General features: G+C 37.2%; 1 protein-coding gene across 1 annotated transcript in view; it reads right to left on the bottom strand.

Moving 5' to 3' along the window:
* Positions 1 to 23,797, bottom strand: part of LOC119419032 (transmembrane protein 163) — a 69,056-nt gene that overhangs the window by 9,641 nt on the left and 35,618 nt on the right. The window contains exons 3-5 of the mRNA XM_037686330.1: positions 6,647 to 6,690; positions 4,168 to 4,259; positions 3,475 to 3,571 (exon numbers count right to left, since the gene is read on the bottom strand). Coding sequence (XP_037542258.1) covers positions 3,475 to 3,571; positions 4,168 to 4,259; positions 6,647 to 6,690 — 233 coding nt within the window. The remainder of the gene's footprint in view (positions 1 to 3,474; positions 3,572 to 4,167; positions 4,260 to 6,646; positions 6,691 to 23,797) is intronic.

Below are 23,797 nucleotides of genomic sequence, written 5' to 3'. Positions count from 1 at the left end.
GATAATTTCTGTTGTGACTTAGTGCTTTATAAATCAACTGAATTGAACTGAATTGAAAACACACTCCAGTGAAACAGAAAATGTCTATTTTCCTGCAATTTTCTCACAATTTGAGTTGGGGACTAATCTTCAATGGTTGTATCCCAGTGAGACACAACTACACCGTGCTGCCCTGGGATCTAACATAGTTTGGTAAGATTATTAAAAGAAAGGAGTTCAATTCAGTGTCTAAGCAATGCAGAGAACAAAAGAGTTACAAAGGTGTGCTGGTACAGAATTTAACCATCCAGGACATGTAAATCCCCCAAATTTAAGAAAATTTAAAATAAAAAACTGGACTTTTTCCTGTTGTCGGATGGGAAGAAAAACCTTTTCAGTCACAGAATAGGTCATTTTTTAAATTATTTTTTGCCGTTAAATGATGGGCAGCATGGTGGATCAGTTCAGCGAGATGGTCGCTGGATCAAATCTTTGATCTCTTTTGACCTTTCTGGGTGGAGTTTGCATAATCTCTCCATGTATGAGTGGGTTTTCTATGTAGACTCCGATTCCCTCCCACTGACCCAAAACATACATGTCAGGGTGATTGATAACTCTACAATTCTCCATAGGTGTGAGTGAGAGAGAGTGGATTGTTGTTTGTCCCTATGTGTCCCTGTAATGGACCTGTCCAGGGTGTCCCCTGCCTCTCACACAGTGACTGCTGGATATGGTCACCTGTGACCCCTTTGACCCAAAAAGGAAGATGCAGGTACACAATAATGTATGAATGGATGTTAAATATTATAACTTTAGGAACCCTTTCACTTTCAGTACTGTTAACCTCTAAAAGCAAAAGCTTTTCTGTCCTGCTGAACACGGTTTGAACAAAGAAACAATCGTTATCTGATGAAAAATGTATTATTTTCTAAGAGAACCTAAACTGCTTTTTAGTAATTCCAAGAAAAACTGTTCAAAACTCGGTGGGACGAAAAGCAAGACGAACGTTAAGGACAGTGCTTAAATGTCAAATGACGGCCTCAGGGATGGAAGCTGATGAATGAAAAATAAAAAAAACAATTTACCCCTGTTGCTTCAATAGGCAAATTGTGACAATGATTTGGGGGGGGGGGGGGGGGGGGGGGGGGACATATTGACAAGAATAATATACTATCGATGACTGAAAAGAAACCAATGTAGTGAGTTTATAAAATGTCCCTCCAATATGAAAATCTTAATATTTTTTCATTTTAAAATGTTCAATAAGTTATTTTGGAATCAAGCATTAAATGGTCAATGCTTGGACCAGTACTCTTTACTTTGTATATGCTTCCATTAGGTAAAGTTATTAAACAGCATGGGATAAATTTTCATTGTATGCTGATGATACACAGTTATATTTGTCCATGAAACCCAATGAATCCAATCAGCTACTTAGACTACAAGCATGTCTTAAAGACATAAAAACCTGGATGACCCTTAATTTTCTCTTTTTGGACACAGACAAAACTGAGGTTTTGGTTTTTGGACCTGAGCATCTCAGGGATATTTTTTTGTCTTTTACCCTCCTTAGATGGCATTAATCTGACCTCCAGTTCTAATGTTAAAAATCTTGGTGTTAATTTTGACTAGGACGTGTCTTTTATCCCCTACATTAAAATTGTTACTGGAACCGCCTTCTTCCACCTGCGTAATATCTCTGAAATTAGAAACATCTTCTCTAAAAATGATGCAGAAAAACTGGTTCATGCATTTGTCACATCTAGACTGGACTATTGCAATGGTTTATCTGGGTGTCCAAATACTTCTTTAAAAAGTCTTCAGTAAATTTAAAATGCTGCTGCCAGAGTCTTAACTGGAGTTAGTAGGAGAGATCATTTCTCTCCAGTTTTAGCTTCTCTCCTTTGGCTCCCTGTCAAGTCCAGAATTGAATTCAAAATCTTACTTTTAACCTACAAAGCTCTCCAGCTTATATTAGAGATCTTATTTATCCATATTTTCCTAACAGAGCACTTTGCTCTCAGGCTGCAGGTTTACTCGCGGTTCCTAGAGTTTCCAAAAACAGAATGGGAGACAGAGCTTTCAGTTATCAGGCTCCTCTCTTGTGGAACCAACTTCCAGTTTCTGTCCATGAGGCTGACACATTGTCTAGTTTTAAAACTAGGCTCAAGACTTTCCTTTTTGATAAATTCTATAGTTAGGATCGGTATGGGTTTACTGAATTGTCCCTTAGTTATGCTGCTATGGGCTTAGACTGCTGGAGGACAAACTGAACACAGTTTTTCACTCTGCTACTGTCTCTACTTACTCTGCTCAACCTGTTTTGTATTTGTAATTATTTTTTTCTATCCTTGATGTGTTTTTTGTATTTCAGGTACACCTGCACCTACATCTGGACCTGCCATTCTGTGTTCGTCTGTCTCTCCTTCCTGTCCTCCAAGCCCAGCCGGTCAAAGCAGATGGCCACCTGTCCTGAGCCTGGTTCTGCTGGAGGTTTCTTCCTTTTAAAAGGGAGTTTTTCCTTTCCACTGTTGCCACTGTGCTTGCTCAGGATGGGAGACTGCAGTGAAGTGAAGATTCACTGACCCTGCTGGATTCCTTAGATACAGAACTTTACTAATTGTTTTTTCTATGTATGTGAAGGTTTCTGTAAAGTGCCCTGACACAACTTTGTTGTGATATGGCGCTATATAAATAAAGTGAATTGAATTTAATTGAATTGCCAAAACAATCACCATATTTTAAAGCTTTAAGGCTGCACAACAAATCACTTTATTTTAAGAATTAAAACTGTTTTCTGTCTTGGCTGAATGGGTTGGTAAAATGACAGAAGGTGAAGACTTGAACATTTAAAAACTGCGGAAGAAGGTTCAGAGAAAAGATAAACTGTGTTTCAGTGTGGACTGTAACCAACACAATAACAAAATAACTGACTACAGAAAAACAAGGTTATTTACTGATTTTTTTTTATCAGAGTATATTTACTTTAAAATGAGAAAATCCCATTATAATAACTGTAAATTGTATCTAATGTAATCATATTTGCAAATGCTCTATTGTTTTCAAATAGGATTTTAAATTGAACTATTTTATAATGCATTTTAATAAAGAAAGTTGGTAAAAAAAAAATATTCACGGTCACTAAAGTTGTATAGCATTATTTAATGTAAAAAATAATATTGTCTATTTCAAACCCTTATACTGAACATTGTTCTATATTGACATGGTTTTTTTTTCTTTAAGGTATTGGATCAGTTTGGTGGCTGATACGTTTCATGGTCGTATTGTTTTGCTTATCATTTTTTATGTTATTTCTACATTTTCTTGCAACAACGAGTCATGTTTGAGTCAAGTCGTCTCCAGCAGTTATTTAGTTTAAACAAAACAGATTATTGTCAACAGGATCTGCTGCATTGAAGGTTTTTTGATGTAAGTGCAACACTCGACTGTTTGAAGCTCAGTTAGCTGCTGTTCTGCTTTAGTGTGCAGTCTTACCACTTCTGGAGGCATCTTTGTAGCCAGATCATGAATGGCTTTTCCAAGAATGCACAGGGAGGAAAGAACAAACACAATCCCCAGGACGACACATGCTCTGCAGACACACACACAGTAAAGACAAAGGTCTGGATTTAGTTTCAAAAAGCCCAATTAATCACCTTGTGATGAATTAAGACAGAGCGGGTTTGCTTTACAGCCAAGTCATCCACAGATATTCAAAATTAAAGGTCAGAAATTACACGCTCAGTGATACAGCTGTGAGGCACAAAGTTACCCGCAATAAAAACTTTATGTCTGTGTTTCTCAGAAAATGGATGACTGTCTGGTTTATTCAGAACATCGTGCTTTGTGTAAAGGGGCTTCTAGGTCTTTCATTACCAGCGACACCTCTGAGCTGAAACAGGGAGTTCTTACTAGACAGACAGGCTTCCGTGCAACCAGACAGTTAATTAAGTCTACAAAGCTGCAGTCTGTCTGTAATATGCATTGACAAACATTTAGTTGGTCAATAAGAAGACACCAATAAAAAGACTCACTGGGCATGATTAAAATATTAATAGACCAGCAATTCTGTCAAATAAAACTATTGGTGTACAGGTCTACTCTCACGTTCGCCCCCTCCTGCACAAGTAGCTCTGCTTTCCCTGATTTTGTCCCTGATTGTTTCATGTTAGACAAGCCTCTACTCACATGTACTCTCTGTGCGCAGAGTGCACAGCTGCCGCGTTGCTGTAGCGCCATAAGACGATGGCGGACGACATGACGTCCAGCGTGGCGTCAAACTACAGCAGGAACAGAGATGGAGGTGCCAGGGAGAGAGAAAGGCAGCGAGAAAACAGTTAAATTAACATTTCTTATACTAAAACCTGTGAAATCACATGTAGTGAAAGCAGTAAAATTAAAATATACCTAAATAAATTAAAATTATTATACTTTGAAACCAGTTAAGGTGAACACATAACACATATGGTAGCAAGTAATAGTGTGAATGTTCGTGAAGCATTCACACTACTGTGATCCATTTTTGTTCCGTACATTTTTCAGCATCTTTCTCGTTCCGCACTTTTTGTGCTATTTCAACAAATCATACATCAAAGCGTTCAGCTCTTTCAGGAAAATCCTGTTATTGCTTTTGGTATTGGTGCAACTTTACCTTTTTGAAATATTTAAATGTTTGCCTTTTCTGCCATTTTTTCTCATAGAAAATTAATTCAGCTCTTTTTACATCTTTCAAATCTTTAGATCTGTTTACAAACTTTTACTGCTCCTTTCACATTTTGTTCTTGTTCAGCTTATTTCAGTTACCTTGTACACATTTTAAAAATCAGCTATTTCCAGCTGATTTTAGCTGTTTTATCAGCTATTTTGTGTCACTCTCAGCTTCTTTCTGCTAACTACAATATTTTTGTGCTTCTTCTAACTTCTTTCTTCTAATTTCAGCTTGTTGAGCTCATTTTAGCTCATTTCTGCAAGTTTCAACTTTTTCTGCTCTTTCAGCTTCTATATAACTGATTTTATGTTAATTTAAGCTTTTTTGGCCAATTCCACTTCTTTTGCATTATTTCAACATTTTTCAGCAAAAATGTTCTCTCTCCACTTTCTTCTTGTAATTTCAGCTTCTTTCAGAATTTTTAGTCATTTTTCAGCTGTGGTTTTTTTTTTTTAACAATTTCAGCTTTTTTCAGATCATTTCCACTTTTTGTGCTAATTTCTGCTTATTTCAGCAAACGTTCTTTTACTTTCTTCTGTTAATTTATAATTTAATTGTGTTCCAAATTTTCAGCTTTTTTTAGCTTTTTTTTTTTTAGTTCAAGTGTTTTTATATAAATTCAAGTTGTTCGTGGTAATTTCAGCTACTTTTCAAATTTTCTTTCTACTAATTTCAGCTTGTTATGCTTCTTTCAGCATTCTTCTGCTAGTTTAAGCTTTTTTCTGCTATTTCAGCTACTATTAAGCTGTTTGTGCTAAATTTAGTTTTTTTAGCTGATTCCATTTTTTGTTAGCTCATTTCAGCTCCTACCACTTACTTCAGGTAGTTTAAGCTTCTTTCTGCCTTGTCAGCTACTTTTCAGCTATTTTTTGTTGCTAAATTCAGCCCTTTATTTAAGCTAACATCCTCATTTTTGTACTTATTTCTGCTTATTTAAACCTAACTCAGCAAATATGTTCTTTCTGCTTTCTTCTGCTAACTTAGGTTTGTTCTTCCATTTCAGCTACATTTCATCATGTTTTTATCTAATTTCAGCTATTTTTCGGCAAGTCTTTCAGTCCAAGTCCAATGGGATTAACCTGTATAAATAAAGGTTGAATGAATAAGCATTCACACGGCAGTTTTGCAGGAAATGCAACTTCTCTAGTTTTGTTTTGTCATTTTTTAAAGAAAGTACCAAATTACATAGCCTGCTATAGAAATAATTTTAACTTGATAACACAATATATATTTCTATGATTTGGTAATGCACCATTAATTAGAATTATCATTTTAATTTTTATGTTTATAAATAAAGACATCATCAATACTGCTGGAAAACATTGTTAAAACATGAAGCTGGGACTTTGTGGTTTATTCTGGAGTAATTAATTTACCAAGGATATCAAAGAAAATCAAGTTTCTAAAGTGGAATAATAAAATGCGCAATAATCAGCATCATTTCAGTTTTTAATGATTAAAAGTATAATGCTAACTTTAATCATTGTGGTAGGAACATCAACAGATAAGCAGATGTTTTGCATATTTCCCACTTATTAAACCACAAAGCACTTAATTAAAATCCAGTCAGTGGTAAAAAGGTACCAACAGCAGATCAAAAATTCTCATCGCTTTATTCTGATCTCATTTCCAGTCAATAGCCCAAGGCAGGAATTTATTCATTTTAACGTCACTGTTATTAAGCTTTACCCTTTTCTCTACTAATAACGGGCTCAATCATCTTTTTACATTAAATAATAATAAAAAGCTTTTGTCCTGTTAGAGCCAGAAGTCTTGTTTTGGAGACACAATAAGCTTTTTGACATTCAACTTCAGCTCCTTGCCGAGTCTTCTCCCCTCTGTTACCGTGGCAACAAAGGGACCAATAACACTTTGGCGCTGGGATTCATTAATAAATCAGACCTCTGTAGTAACTAATTGATCAAGGCAAAAGGAGGAAAGAGGGGAGCCGGGACTTACTGCAAATCCAAAAGCTGACGCGCTGTGTCTCATGAAGGAAACGGCTGCGGAGACAGAAAACAGTCCATTAGTGGATTATGTCATTTGAATGTTTTCACTCTTTTATTGACAGAACAGTCTCATAAACACAAATCGTTGCACATAATACACCTTAGCACAAACACTATTGGAAAACAATTAGGTTTGTTCTGTTATCTGTTTCAACTTTGTTGTTATTGACAAAAAATACAAAACATAGTTTTCTAAAATATAAGGCGTTTAAAAATACCAGCTTGTGATTCTACTAAAATTACATTTATTTAGATTTTTATTTGTTGAAACAAGCATAGTGAACAAATCAGAAAATTGAGCAACATCTAAAAGCATCAGCCATGCACGGTAGTAGAAGGTTCATGGTTTGGGTTTGCTTTGCAGCTTACAGGTCAGCTCTGAATTCTTCTGCTATTTAAGGGGCTCGTTGGCCAACAGCTAAAGTGAAAATTTCTCAATAAACAAGACTGTGAGCGCAAGAACAGCAGCAAAACTTCAACGAAATTCATGATTTTTTAATTTATTATTATTTATTTTAGCTTGTTTAGCTCATGCCTCAATTAAACACTGCAGTGAGACTTTTTAATTGATTTCCCCAAAATTTAAAAAAAATTAAACCAATTTTTACATGAGTTGAACAAAAATTCCCAACACTAGCGTGACATATTTTCAGTCATACAAGAAATATTTTGAGTTTGTGCTGAAAGTGGTTCTTCACGCTGCTCATTTATTATGCTGCAAGCTCTGCTGCATTTTCAATACTTTTAGGTAAAATACCTAAAAAAAAAAGAAACGTAATAACTTTGTGTTTATCTAAAGTTTTATTTTCTTTTAAAACCTAGCTAGGAAAATATAATTCTATTTTATAATATATTAAAAAAAAAAAAATAACTATAGCGGTTATCCTGATTTTAATCCGAACTCTGAAAAATCTCCCGCATGAGATTTTGTCAACCAAAGGAAGAAGCGGGTAAAGAGAATGGATGGGTTGATGAAAATTATGTAATAATCAAGGAACTTTTCAAGTGTTTCTTTTTTTTAAATAAATTAAATTCATTTTGAATCCTCCAAACGTACTTTTTTTTTTTTGAATACAAGACAAAAAGCTCTGAATGACAACATCTATTGAAAATCACTGAACAGTCATGTGCCAAGCTAAACTGCAGTCCATGTTGAGTTATTAAATATTTAGGAGGGGATCTTTTTTAATTTGGAATCATATACACTTTTATAAAATTGACATAAAAACTACTTTGAGTTTAACTACATAGAGTGTTGTACATTATTTGCAGTGCAAGTACCTGTATTTATTTATTTTTTTATCCTGTCTGTCCTTGTGTATAGAGCTCTCTGTCTCAGTACTTTCAGGTCTCATGGGACGCCACACTGGCTGTTTAATCGCCATGGCAACAGGAGATTTGAGGCCAAGATGGGACTTGGTTTGAACTCAAAGCTTTAATCTTCTCTTCCTTTCAGCTGAGCTTTGTTTTTACTCAGCCCTTCACACATCCTTTGACGAACACCACTTCTCATATATATTTTTTTTTTAATTCAGTCGTTCGAGGATCGCCATGCCGCGTTTTATTTATTCTGCTTGGACCCCCAATGCTCTGCAGAGCAGAAGGGCCGAAAACTTGAACTAAACTCCAACAGAGGAGTGGAACGGTAAGAAGAAAAATCATTTCTAAACAAGAGAGGAACGGGAACTAATGTTTAAAAATCAGGAGTACAGAGCGGAGACGGCGATCCCACACAGACTCGTGCATCAGTCATGCTTAGTAGAAACGCATGACTTCCCACAATCTGCTCATTTCCTTTCACCCTGTTTCTCCAGCGTTTTCTTAGTCACACTTCCACCTCTGAGTCTGCTCTTTCTTGTTGTTTTGCAGACAGAAGCGTTATGAATCTCAGCTTTTATCAGACCTCTGACCCGCATGTGAAGTGTCTAGAAATGGAGACAAACTGAGAATGCACCAGTTTCCACAGTGAATGCAAGAAAAAATGCTTCTTTGACGAGTTGTGCTTCATGTGTAGACACAATACTGGTTTGATTCATTCAGCTTTGAGCCTTTTTTTTTGTTCTGATGCATGCTCAATAATCCACATCGATAAATCGGTTGAGTCAGTTCTTCTGGATGGGTTCTTCTTTAGTGAAGTGCTTCGTCTTTTCTCCAAGTCTTGTTCAGTCTTTTGGATTAAAAGACAAGATGGTTCAGCAAAGAAGAACCCATCAAAAAGAACGGTTAGATCTTTTCTTATGCTTAAATGATTCATAAATAAATAAATAAATGTCAAGAGGATATAAAACCACCTCCAAGAGGTCTGGAAAACTCAAGATCCGTTCTAAACATTTATTTATCAAAATCTGTCTAATTTTAGCAAAACATTATGAAATAAGGCTTTTGCACAGTGTTTTTAAAGGCAAATTAACCAGTAATATGTCAAAATAGAAAAATAAAAAAGCTTTATTGATGTAAGGACACATTACTCATCAATATGAGAAGTTGTTTCTTATTTTATAATTTCTTTTTGATTGGTTTTCATGACGTTGCAACGAGCACCTTTAAAAAAAAAGGTACACATCTGCCGAGCGGCATTTAAAGATTTGCTCTAAACAATGTTTATGTTGATCTTGTTGTTTCACTATATTTACATCCAGAGTTGATTGATAACCAGATGGATTATTGGCTGTTGCATGTAAAAGCTTTCGTTTATTAATATTTACATGCCAAGGCAGCTTGTGGTTCACGAATGCACTCAACCCTAACACCAAGCATCATGTGTTTAACTCAGATGTGCAGTTTGTTATTCTGAATGTGCAGTCCCACATCTACAAAACACACACACACACACTAAATGATGCCTCAGAGGAAAGAAGCTATCCTTTCACTTTCAAGGTTTCCTCTGAGAACATTTAAGTGTCAAATTTACTTTCAGTAACTTCCAATTTTCATGTATCAGTGGAAATCATACCATCTTGTGCAAAACGTTTTATAGCTCTGTCAATAATGTTCTCATTATGCTTGTGATAATCCGTATGTAATCACAAAGTCTCAGCATTATAAAGAAATTAGATGTGGGTTTTAGTCAAGAGTATTTGTGCCATAAAGTAAAATATTTATAGAAAACCATAATATTCTTGTCAATCTGAGTAAATGGTTTACAAGAAAGCCAGAATAAAGTCATTGCAAATGCATTGGCAGTGAATGAATGAAATCAGTGAATTAAAGTAATGTTTGTTCATCAGTACAAAAAGATTGGACCCATTTTTTAAAGCTACTGATGTACAAATTGTGGGTGTCAGTGTCCTTGCAGTTATTCATTTTTCAGTTTCTGCACTTGAGCTCATTTCGATGTGCCAGCCGTCTCTGTGGTTACCGCTTGCCAGCAAATCGATGCCTCTCCAGAGGCGAGCAGACACTATTCCGTGTACTGTCCTCCGGGTTGTTGGTTAATCAGAGTGGCAAGCATGCATGACCAGATACTAACAAGACAGAGAAACCAGAGGAGGAGTTGTTTGAAATGGAGGAAGAGGTAAAATCAGGGTCCACCAGTAGGAGACTAACAAGAAGAAATAGGGAGCTACTAAAATAGTGTTGGAGTGAAAAGAGAGTGTTGAAAATAGAGTGAGAGGAAAACGATGCTGACTACGAAGACAGGAGAAAAAATGTAAATGGTGACTGTGAAAAGACTGAAAATGTAAATGATGAAGTGGCATCCAGTTTGGTGGTCTCAGGATTCTGTCTCTGCTATTTGCAGATGACGTGATCCTGTTGGCGTCATCATGCAGTGATCTTCAGCTCTTACTGGAACGCTTCACAACCGAGTGTGAAGCTACTGGGGTGAAGAAGAGCACCTCCAGTTCTGAGGCCAAGGTGCTAAAAGGGTGGACTGCCCATGTCGAGTTGAGGTGCTGCCTCAAGTGGAGAAGTTGAGGTATTTTGGCATTTTGCTCATGAGTGTAGGAAGAACGCGGATCAACAGATGGATGGGTGCAGCTTCTGCAGTTTTGTGAACTCTGTGCCAGTCGGTTGGGGTGAAGAGAGAGCTAACTTCTGTGTTCACAAATCACTCTGCGTTCCTACGCTCACCTGTGGACACAAACTGTTAGTGACACAAAGAATGAGATTGCAGATAGAGTTTGCTCAAGTTGTTGCCCCCACAACCCCAACAAGCAGCAAATAATGAATGGATGAAAGGACAGATGTAAAAGCTGGAAAAGAACTGATAAATCCAGGAATAAAACTGTAATATCCAGTGATTTTAGTGCGTTCTGTCTATTTTCTGTTCTGCTGCCTTATAAATACTACAACAATTACAACTTGGCACCAATAAAACCCTAATTATTATTGAGTTACTAGGCGAAAGACTGAAAACACAGCCAGCCCCAAACACCAACACTCTCTCTTCCTGATGTTACCTTGTCCAAAGACTTAATTTGAAACTGCTATGGGTTTTGAAAACCACAGAGCAGGACAACATTCAGATTGCAACACTTTAGTGAATAAAACAAAAGCAAATTTTCAAAAGCCAAATCAATTCCCACAATGATCACACTTTTCTATTGCCAAGTAAAAAGTGGATGATAGAGCTTTTTGGTGTTGTGAGAGGGTGGTATAGGTTTAATTTTTGTTGCAATACAGTACAAGTGCCACAGTTAAAAACAAACACTGATCAGGAGAAAATGACAAAAGTTCTTTACGGTAAGTTCTAGTTCAATATCTGTGGCGTTGTTATCTGTTTGTTAGGAGACCGATAGTCAGGGTCATAAAAGCAGTAGGTCCATGAAAGAAGACCGGATCTCACTTTCCCCAAGGACTCTAACCAGCTCCTCATTGTATGTCCAAGACTGTTCTCAGATCAGTAGGACATATAGTCTCTCCAGTGAGTGCTGGGTCTGCTCCAAGATCTCCTCTGAGTGGGATATGTCTAGAAAAACTCCAGAGGGATTTTTTTTTTTTATCGGATGCTTGAATCACCTTAGCAGACTCATTTTGATGCAAAGGAACAGTGGATCTAATTAGAGCTCCCCCAGGATGATGGTGCTCTGTCCATCTTACAAATAGACCATTTTAGTTGCTTGTATCTAGGATTTTATTATTTTGGTCACGATCCAACCTCATGACCAAAAGTGAAGGTTGTAACAAAAACAACCAAGTAGATTAGAAGCTTTGGTTCTTTAAGCTGTGTCCCTCTTAACCATAGAGGACCAGACCATCATGACTGCGGATGAGGATCTGTCGATCCATCTCCTACTCCATCCTACTCTCAAACATGAACAAGACTCACAGATACTTGAGACAAAAGCTAACATCAGATTCAGATAGATTTTTAAATCAGTAGTGAAAATAAAGAAAAGGTGAATAAGTTTTATCCAGGGCTACACAGAGAAACGTTTGATTGTTCCATCGCAACAAAAAGGTCTGGATCTGAAACCCACCTGGGTTTTTATTTTGTATTATGTTCACATGTTCCTCCCATGAATGTGTGAGTTGTCTTCAGGTGTTCCAGTTTTCTCAAACGCTTTCTAAAACATATATTATATCTTAGGTTAATTGCTGAGTCTAAACTGGCTTTTGGTTTGAGTGTTTATAGAAGCCAACTCCCATGGATGGATGGATGGATGGATGGATGGATGGATGGATGGATGGATGGATGGATGGATGGATGCTCCAAAGAACTTTAATTCAATACCTAAGTAGGCATTTTTTAAAACTGGAAAATTTTAAATAATAAATCTGTAAATTTTTCATCCATCTGTCTGCTGGCAGGTACAGTAAAATCAGAGAAGTCATTTTTCCAATGACAAGTTGCCATCCCATTATCCTTTAAACCACCCATGCTATTGACTTTATGAAAAAAGTCCATATCAAATTACCAAAATAATTTGAAACCAAATAGAAATGTAATGAAGTCCTAAGGAGTGAAGGAATACGCCTCAAATGATGATGAGGAGGGATGCAAGAGATGGACAAATGCAGTTACAGAGCTATACAGAGACAGAGACAGAGTGGGGGAGGTGGCAGCAGAAGAAAAGACAGGTGCGAGATTAAAGTGGAACAAAAAAGAAAGATGGAGAAAAGACATCTGACAGATGGCAATCCATAACTCTTAGTTTTTAATCTAACGGACGTCATCAGCATTTTGGGTGGGGGGATCACAAAATGTATACAATAAAGTTAAGAAAATCCACTAAACTTTCCAAAGATAAGAAAAGATTGTTGTATTTAGTATTTGGATTGAGGCTCTGTATATGTGGTTCATAGACTCTCTTGAAAACATCTTGCTTGTAAGTCGGTATTTGCACGCTGTAATGAAGAGAATAATCTGGTAAACAGAGGCAGGTAAGTAAAAAGACCGAGTAATTAAAAATTCATCATGGAGATGACAAGAAGAGACAGGAAGGAGAAATTATGCACCAATCAGGCCCGACTGAACAAGATTTTTATGCTAATACAGCCGTCTGGGCAGTGTTCCTGTAATCAAGACTTTTTTTTTAACTCTCTGAGAGAATGTAGCTTCCAAATGTGGAAAGTCTCATTTCTATTGAAACATTAAACATCATTATGAGAGAAAATGAGCAAAGTGACCTAAGTAGAAGGACAAAAACGACCAAGTTTGATCCATCCTCAACCTTGTGCCACTATTACACACATTCAAAGCTGAAAAATATAATGCCAGTAGTAATGACCTTTAAATGAGAATTTACAGTTACTATGCAAGCAAACAGCACAAACAGCATCTTTGCTTCCTCAGCAAAAGCATCCAACAAGGCTGCAGCCGTCCTCTCAGCCGCAAAATATTCTGATTAATAATTCAGGACCTACGGCTCAGTTCTGCACCGAGCACTGCTCTCAAGCTAAGCTGGCCCAGTGGAAAACCCTACTGGGATTCTTCCTGTCCCTCTGCTTTTGCCTTCCCAATCCTCCTTTAATAACCCCCACCCCCATTTTCTGTCTGTCCTGCATTTGCTCTTTGACCTCTACAGATTTCCCGTTTGCTCCCCTTCTCTCAGCTTATCTTCTAAACTATATATAATTTTTTGTTACGTCTGCCCCTGACCCTCATGTGTGGGATGTTTTGTTGCTGTTGTCCTCATCCTCCCATTTTTCTCACTTATTTCATCGCACTTTTGTCTCATCCCTCTACACTTTGTGTCCTTTCTCTGTAAGACCATCAATCTTTATCTCTTTCATTTTGCCTCTTGATTTGTCTCATGTCTCCTTCCCTCACGCCCTTATCCATTTCCCTTTTCCTACATTAATTGTGCCTCATTCTAACCTTTATCCCTCTTGGGTTACTCAGCTCTCTTGCTCTATTGCCTCTGATCCCTCGCAGCAATATTGATAAGTAGCAAGAAGGAAGTGAAGTTGATAGATGCAGTGTGCCATCTGTGTTCAGTTTGGCACCAGGGAATTAAGATACAACTAATTTGATTTTTTTTTTTTACCAGTACACATGTGGGTTTTCAACAATTTAACCGTGGAAATGTTTTAACAGCTTACAAAACTTGGATTTTTCAACCTATTATATGATTTTCTGTCAATAATAAGAAAAAAAACCTATTAGGCGCTAGCTCAAATTACAGTAATTCCATCTCAGTATAATTTACACCAATTAAGTGGGAGTATCAATGTTCGTGTCAGACGTTTTTTTCAGGCGATTCATTTTTATGCTCTCAGCATGCAGGGAGAATTACTGTCGTTCAGAGAAAAGACCTATTTGTTGCTATCAAAGCATAATTAAATTAATCAGCAGCTCGTGCTGTAGTTTAGTGCATGTCACGGTGCTTAAACAACAGAGTAAAAGTCAGATGCCTGTACACATTCAGGTGTTTCTGTAAAATGGAATGTGAATCGCTCTTAAATTATGAAAACTGTAGTGTTTAGGTTCTCCAGGACGTCATGGTAATGTGATCTTTCATTTCTTGTTTCTACAGGTTTGTTTATTCAGCATTTACATGTCACAAGCTATGTATTTATCACATTTAAAGCATCTGAGGTTGACCAAATTGCTTTAAAGTCAAACCAAACAATACAAAAATCGATAAAAACCAAAATAAAATGCAATAAATAGGAATAAAAGAACATCCATCCAACTATAGTCTTTACTCACTTGATCCTGTGCAAGATGACAAGGATCTGGTGCCTTTCTCCACACAGAGACCACTTTACATGACATGCATGTTTTTGAACTGTGGCAGGAACCTTACCCAGAGAGAACTCATGCATGCTTAGGAAGAACATGCCCCAGCTGGGAGTCTGGTCCAGAACCTTTTTGCTGCATAGCTATTAAGCTAACATACCAATTCATGGTGAAGTTCATATAATCTATAAAAGGCTATTTGAGTCAAAAGCCAAAGGAAAAGATCAATCTTAAGCAGAAATGTAAATGCTTCTGTGGTCTGAGCAGTACATTTATGGAGAGGTCGACTATTCCATAAGGGTGGAGCATCTTTATGCCTAATTCACATACTTTATGCCAAACTCCAGAGCTGTGGAACCAAATCTGGACCCCAAAATGATCATTCAAATGTAAAATATTGTATCTCTTTTAATATTTTCATTAAAAAAAAAAAAAAAGATAAATACATAATTTAGTGTAGACTTCTCTTGCCAGCTGGCTAACTTTGAAGCCAGAAAGAAGGCTGGATCATTCTATCATTAATGATTCTGAAGTGGAAAGAGTAGCAAAACGTCAAGTGAGACAGATCAAGCTCTTGTTCATGGACCTGCAACCAAGAAAAGATTTTGGTATCTGACTTGAGTTAATGTATCAGCTGAAAGTGGCCCAGGGCTCGAACTAAGTTTTAACATTTTGTCTCCTGTTGGTAACTGAGTTAGAAGGCTGGATCTACTGAGTGGTCGACTGGCGTGTTCTTACTTATGTGTGGATATTAAGAAGAAAACAAAATGAAAACAAACAAACTAAACCTTTTAAATTAAGGAGTAAGACCTTAAAAACATTCTGGAAACAATGAAGGAGCCAGTGATGAAACACAGAGATGATGTCGTAGGCATACATTGTGTGAATTATCCTCTGACTTCACAGTTTTACTGTGGAGACAGTCCTGAGTGGCGTGCAGGTATACACAGAACCCAGGACATCATACAAAATGTATGCTGAAGATACGTTTTGAATTAGGCACTTTAACCACCTAAAACTGTCTCTTTAATAAATGTATCTGTGCACAGCAGTTTTTTTTTTTATCTTTCTTTAACCAGGTACAGCATCTCTTCTCTCAGAGTGTCTTGTGTTGTATATATTCATAATCAGGTCAGAAGAAGAAAAAGTGAAACAGAATCAGCACATAAAGTTGCTATCCTCACATGGCCTCTCTCTGTTGTCTTGCAGACTTTTATAAATGAGCTGGCTGGATGATTTCTGCAAAAGTTCCACAGCAAACATTGCAGGTATAAAGAATATATATATATTATTAAGCTGCTTGATTGTAACAGAAAACCGCAGCAGAAAGATGTCGTCTAATGTTCAACTTGAAGTATTTTATGAAGCATTACAACTGAGACTCTTATCATTTATCATTAGAATATACAGGTTTTAACCATAGTATCCTGATGTGAATTGTGCATTTCCTTAAATATCCTGCATTTTAAATTAAATAGCCTTTGTACAACTTTTGAGCATTAAGTGATAGTTTGATGTCCGAATCAGTTATTCCACATTCTATTATGGTGTTTTGTTGGAGACCGCACAGCTGCAGAAAGAAAAGCTCTGCAGAGAGTGGTGAAGGCTGCACAGAAGACTGTTCGAGTCAGCCTCCCCACCATCACAGACTTTTACACCTCCAGATACAGGAAGAGGGCCACCTGCATCATGAAGGACCCCACTCACCCAGCACACACAAAAAAGATGCTGCATTTCTAACTTATTCTGCTGAATCATCCTGAACAGTCAACTCCACAAACGCATTTCCTTATTTCAGTTCTTCTTGTGTTTCTCATTTAGTTGATGATCATTGTCGATGAACTTTTTTACCAGTTGGTACAAATCAAGAGCACAGTCTCACATGCAGAACATTGAGCTTGACTGGTTTCTGCTTTATTAGAGAAACAGAAGTTCTGCAGAACATCTGAGACACTGATAGTTCCAGTAGATTTCCCTCTTCCTTTAGGCCTTCAGTGATTCTTACATCTAGAGCTTTAAATTTAATCAGTTTCTCTTCATATACTTATAAATTAATCATGACACCTGCGCCCATGAACAGTTTTAAAAGCTTCAAAGTTACATAAGTGTTCCTATATGAAATGTAAAGCTTTGACGGTGAGGTTTTCCCCAAATAAGGCAAAACGTTTAATTTATGGGATTACAGAACAAAAATTAAACACACATCTAATGCAAATTAATAGGCAATTAAGACCACAATAATTTGTTTATTATTTGAGAGTTTACGTTTGATCAATTATTTTTCCAGTTTCAATGTTATTTCTGCTCTTTTTTCCTATGAATGTATCCAGGATGAGTTTCTTGCTGACCTTGAGAAGATGCTGATACAGACAACTCAAGAGAGGATTAATTTTCAGCAGGTTTATTAAAAATGAAAGCAGACAAAAACTGTAAATGTCTGAAGTGTTGTGTTTCTTGCCAATAATAACGTTTTTTTTTATTCTGTACATCCATATGAGCACAAGCAGAGCCTTGGTTATGTGTGTGCATTAAAACAACTTGAGAGTAAACAGTTTGGCAGGACACCAAAGTTCATGCTCAGTAAACCAGGTACAAATCCAACAAAGTTCAGTCAGGTCTTCTGGATGGTTTCTTTATTTGCTGAGATGTTTCGTCCATCATACAAAGGACTTCTTCAGTCCGAGGAGCCACAAACAAACTGAAGTCCCGCAAGCTACACACTCCCATAGTGGGGGGGGGGGGGGGGGAGATTGCTGGTGATAAGATGGTTTCTGGGACCCACGCTCTCCCCCATCAACTCCTCCGGGGCAGCCATGCCAAAACAAACCATCCAGGTGACCTGACTGAACATTGTTGGATTTGTAACTGGATTATTGAGCATGAAATTTGGTCTTTTAAACCATTTTGGCATGACTGCCCAAGAGGAGTTGACAGGGGAGAGGGCAAGCCTCAGAAAACATCTTATCACCAGCAAACTGTTTTTATTTCCCACTATGGGTGTGTGGAGCTTGTGGGACTTGAGTTTGTTTGTGACTCCTCAGACTGAAGAAGTCCTTTGGATGAAAGATGAAACGTCTCAGTAAACCATCCAGATGACCTGACTGAACTTTGTTGAGTTTGGCAGAAAGTGTTTTGTTTTTGTTTATGAGCCACTCAGTTCAAACATAAATTCAAATCTCTGAGCGCAGTCTTTTCCCTGACGTTGGATTATGTGATCTTTGGAGACTGTCCTGCGTAACTAAACTGAAATGTTCAGACAGATGGAAATCCCTGAGCTTCAACCAGTCACAAAATAACACACGCAGAAAATGTAGGCTGCTGTTTGTGGGAGGTATTATTTCAGTTAGCAAACATCAACTTATGGGGTGGTTTCCCATTAAGAAAGGAGTGAAAGGTAAAAAATTAATGGTCTATATTTGTTACGCAAGAAACATAAGAAGCATTACAAAGAAAACATTTTAATTGAGTCAAATGAGTGCAATGACTAAACTAACAATTAAAATAAACATTTTCTTAATTGCACTTGCACCAAAACTAGAAAAATAATAGATTTATCAAGAATAATGCTGACATTACAACATATTCTTTAATTAATATCCATTCATACTTGGGATTTTGCTGCAGTTTAAAAGTCAAAATTGCATCATTTTGTCCACATTATCAAAACTGGAACGTATTTCCCTCCGCTCTTCAAAAGCTGCCATGATCTGTAATTTTAGTTTTTAGATTTTTATGACTGGCATGTTCTGCTTCTTAAAGAGCCACTTCAGATGTTTGGAAATGGGGTTTTGTAGAGAAGTTATCAACAATTAATATTTGACCTGTTTCAGATAGGTATTTAAAAGACCTCAGTTTGGAGATATAATTTGATTTTAACAAATTGATGAGCTAACGGCTGACCTGTGTATTACAGGACCAACTTGGACTCCTGCAATCTTAAGGTAACGCCAGCCTTAAAAAGATTAAAGCATAGATGCTTAAACATTGGATGTATGTAACTTTTGTATGTAACTTTTGGGTAAAAATTCTATGTATCATACAATTGTTTAAAGAGACATTTATTGTTATTTGCAAGTGTAATTATCAGCAACTGTCTAGAACAGGTAAGATTATAATTGTTCGTAGTCTTTCCTCAGTATCCCACCTTAAAACATCAGAGTTAGTATAATTTTCTTTTTTACTAATTATTGTTTAAAAGACCTGTATTGTGTATATCTTTCTGTTAAATCCGCTTTCTATTTTGCTTGTTATACACTTGTTTGGAGTTCTGTTGATTATCCTCCTGATCCAGTTAATCCACACACCTGGTTCCTATATTTCATCACATCCCACAACACATGTATACAAACATACAAACATACAAACATACATACATACATACATACATACATACATACATACATACATACATACATACATACATATATACATATATAGATAGATAGATAGATAGATAGATAGATAGATAGATAGATAGATAGATAGATAGATAGATAGATAGATAGATAGATAGATAGATAGATAGATAGATTAGATAGATAGATAGATAGATAGATAGATAGATAGATAATATTACAGCCTTTTTTTCTCCCTTTTATATTAGCGTTTAATAAATCCATTGTTCTTTTTCACATTACTGCCTCCTGCCTGTGAGCGTTACATCTGAGTCCCTCGTCTTATTACAAACCATGACAAAACCAAACACAGCATCTGCTAATTGGCCACATCAGAGTCACAGTGTTTCAAATATTCCAGTGTCTACCTTGTTTACCACCTAATTATATTTTTCCAGACTCGAACATAACCATACCTTTCCTCAAGGTCGTAAACTGTCAAAAAGGTAAGAGAACACTTCAGCGGATCATTCTGGTCTGGTTTTAAATTATACATATTTTTGCTAGTAACGGGAAGGCCATCAAAACATTGCAATAGGTCGAAATCACAAATAAAGCTGTAACTTAATAAAACATGAATAATAGATACAACAGCAAGACAGCAAGGAGCTCTGTTTGCATTTCTTCATATTTTTTGTTGAGCCATCCCTCAAAAGTAGGGGGATTACTTGTTTCTGTATGCACAGTGGGCCAGGCAGCCCTGTCATGGCAACAGACCCCTTATTTCATCATCCTTCACCGTGGTAACACCAGCACAGACGGCGCTGATAGGCCTGTCAGATGAAAACATCATGTGATGTATTGGACTCTGAAGAGTTTGGCAGCTGAGAAAAGCCACTGAAGGCGATTAAACTGAAGCTGCAGTTAGACGTGAAGAGGATTGGAAATCTAATGTATCCAGAATTTTATCTCATCAGATACTTTAGACAAACATTTTACCTGTTCTTGAGATGACATGAAGACCAAACTTTTCCACAGCTCTATGCTAATTAATTTCAGTGTGTTTCAAAGACGCATCTAATTTGCATCCTTCCCAGAAATATGTTTTCAGACGTGCTCATTATACCTTGTCTGAAAACGTTCCTGTGTAAAAATCCATTCCTGCTCAGTTTAATGAATGGTTCTCGTTGCAAACTAACGCACATTCGGCTCAGCAGCTGCAGATAGCTGAGTTTCTACCACCCTAATTCTGCATCCAACACGTCGTTTCATCTTGCTTAAAAATGAACAATGTGCGAGTCAGACCCGGCAACTCTTTCCATCTATCTGATCTGGAGCTGTCACCTTACTTTAGTCTTCATCTCTGCCTCCAGAGATATTTCTCAGTAAATAACAAGCAGACGAAAAAAATGGTGACTTTTACTGTGAGCTGCATGTCTCATTACATTGTGAGAAAACACTAAAATTATCTCTTTTCAAATAAAACAAATCTATTTTTCTTACTCTGGAGTTTGGAAGATTTTGATTGTTGAGCTTGTAGAAACAGTGCATGAATGATACCTAATTTATCTTTAGTTAAACACAGAAAAATAAATTAAGTAACGCATATTAGTCTAGAGTAGGGCTAATTTAAATAATGGAACGGAGAACGATGCAATGCCTCCACTACTGCTCATCTGAATTAGTGAGAGGCTTTCTCAGGAAGAAAACTTGACCCATAACGTCTCCATCTGATCACAGCTGCTGACACGGCTAACAGAGGAAGCATAAAGTAATCAACCTGCATTCTGTCTAAAGTGCAACCACCTCATTATTAATTTAAAACAGATATCAGCACAAAAAAGCAACAATGACCTCCTCAAATGAGCTGAACAAACAACAGGAAATTTAATGTGCTAAACCGAAATAGCATCTTTAGACAAATGTTTTTATATAATTTTTTCCATACTTATCAAGACTTTGAAAATACTCAAACTAAATCCAATGCTTTTCAAGATTTTGTAGGAAATCTGGAAAATGTTGGCTCAGAAAATAAAAATAAACTGTCCTATGCAAGTATACGTTAAATTAATTGACAATGTCTGTTCAGCATGTGCTGCTGACAGTTTCAAACATCTGACGATGACGATGCATTTGTTACTGATGTCATTTCACAAGCAGAAGGTTTGAAATGGTTGGTTACACCAGAGAGTGATAATATCAGTCAGCGTAGTTGATGACAAATGAAACACTGTTGGTCTACTTTGTGGGTTTGCTGCTTGTGGGACTCGGTTTGTTGTGGCTCCTCGGACTGATGAAGTCCTTTAGATGAAGGACAAAACATCTCAACAACAACATAAAAAAAGAAACCGTCCAGATGATCTGACTGAACTTTGTTGGATTTTTTACCTGGATTATTGAGCATGAACGTTGACGTTTTAAACCACTTTGACCATGGCTGCCGCAGATGAGTCCACGGAGAAGAGGGCGAGCCCCAGAATCCATCGTATCACCAGCAATCTGGTTGGTCCACTATGTGGTTGTGCTGATTGTGGGACTGAATTTGTTGTGGCTCCTCGGACTGATGAAGTCCAAAAGATGAAGGATGAAATGTCTCAACAAAAAAAGACACCGTCCAGATGACCTGACTGAAATTTATTGGAAACACAGTTTTATGTGAATGTCCTCAGAACCCATAATTTAATCTGTGTCTGAAGTAAATCTAATGTTCATTTACCAAAGCAGGTGAGGAACAGACAAAGATTATTGAAATACCATCAGCTCTTGTCTAATAAATAAATAAGTCAAATATTTTGGCATGCGTTAAATATTACCTGCAGCTTTCTGCAGAAACAAAACCTCAGTAACTGAAATGAGGTCAGACAGAACATCCTATTTTATTTTTACTCAGACTGTTGTAATCTCATTGAGGTGTGCAGTAAAATGTTTAGAATGTTAAAGTCCTGTTGTTGTCTGGTATATACGACAGGTTGCAGTTTGTAAAACTGCGTTTTCAGGATGCTGGACATGATCCATTCAGCGTTACAGTGTGACAACATGCCCTCCAGCTGTCTGTTCTGTAAAACATCCTGGTGCACTCTTATAAAACATCCCTGAGAAAGTGAAAGAGAAATCCCTGGTTTGTATCTGCTAAGATCATTTGTTCAACACACACACAGAGAAGTGCACACGCACACACTGGTCTAATTTAAGTAGCTCTGACTGTCTATCCAGAAGTGAGATGAAGATCTGAGTGAGTGCAAATTAGTCTCTTGTTTCAAGTGTGTGTGTGTGTGTGGGGGGGGGGGGTGTAACGTTGAGGAATGATGGTTCCCACAATGCATGAACAGCTCAAGGGTCACAACAACGCCCTAAAAATAAGAATAAGTGTGTGTTGGATTTTCTGAATGGAAGATGCTGACAGAATGAGACAAAACATTTGTAAACAGGGTGGAACATTTAAAACGTTATCATAAATGCATAATATTTGCATCAATTTCTAGATCTACTTTACAGATATATGTTGTGCACTCGTCTGACAACCACCCACACCCCGTCATTCACGTGTCTCATAATTCTGTCTTATCTGTTTTCTTGACACCACTGAAATAAGCCTTGGCTGTTCTGAGCAGAATGGAACGCTACCATGAGTGGGTGATGAGTAACTTGTTGGCTTTTGATTCATGTTGGGAGGTTGACATCAGTTTCTTCTATTATTTCTCACTGGTTTCTAAAAAAGATGACAGAAGGGATAGGAACACCTGGTGAAATGAAGATAAATGACTTTTCCACTCCAACTTGCATTTCCTTCCTCGCTCCTTCGCAGGCTTCTCCAATGTTATTTACGAGTTCCATCAAAGGGTTCGATAAAACATCCATGCATTAAGGGGAGAATTAGGCACTCTTGGTCCCTTTACCCCGAGGCCATGCAGGCCAGCACGTTCAGCAATCTGTTTAGCAGGTAACAAATAACAGTATAAGGACGCCCTGGCCACTCCGTAATGGATCTTTTGTAAATGTCACTTTGCAATTGATCACAGAAGAACTAGCTGTGGGGAGCTTAAGGACTGTTACTGTTTTTCTTTTGTAACTCCCAGCAGTCTGGAAACTTGTAGTTCTATATTAGGGAATTATGACGGTTTTACCTTTAAAACAATTCACACATTTCAACAGTAAAGACCAACAGAATGTGATTTGGAATATCATAAATAATATTTTGTAACGTGGGCAAGCAACAGTGAGCGCTTGAAACAGCTGAGACTGAAGCAGATAACTAACTTATAAGATATGAAAACTACAGCATTACAGAAAGATGAAAGTGATGAACGAGCTGATCTTTTTAGGTCAGATTCATTCCTTTATGGGACTGGATATTTTTATGAACAATTTTATAGCCACTGTGGTTTGTATTAAACTAATCTGAGCAGATAAGATAAGATAAGATAAGATAAGATAAGATAAGATAAGATAAGATAAGAGAATAGGGTAGGGTAGGATAGGATAGGATGGGGTAGGATAGGATAGGATAGGATAGGATAGGATAGGATAGGATAGGATAGGATAGGATAGGATAGGATAGGATAGGGTAGGGTAGGATAGGATAGGATAGGATAGGATAGGATAGGATAGGATAGGATAGGATAGGATAGGATAGGATAGGATA

The sequence above is a fragment of the Nematolebias whitei genome, chromosome 13 (genome assembly GCF_014905685.2).
Source record: "Nematolebias whitei isolate Nwh7 chromosome 13, NemWhi1, whole genome shotgun sequence".
NCBI classification, from domain to species: Eukaryota; Metazoa; Chordata; class Actinopteri; order Cyprinodontiformes; family Rivulidae; genus Nematolebias; species Nematolebias whitei.
This window is presented reverse-complemented; position numbering and strand designations above follow the sequence as displayed.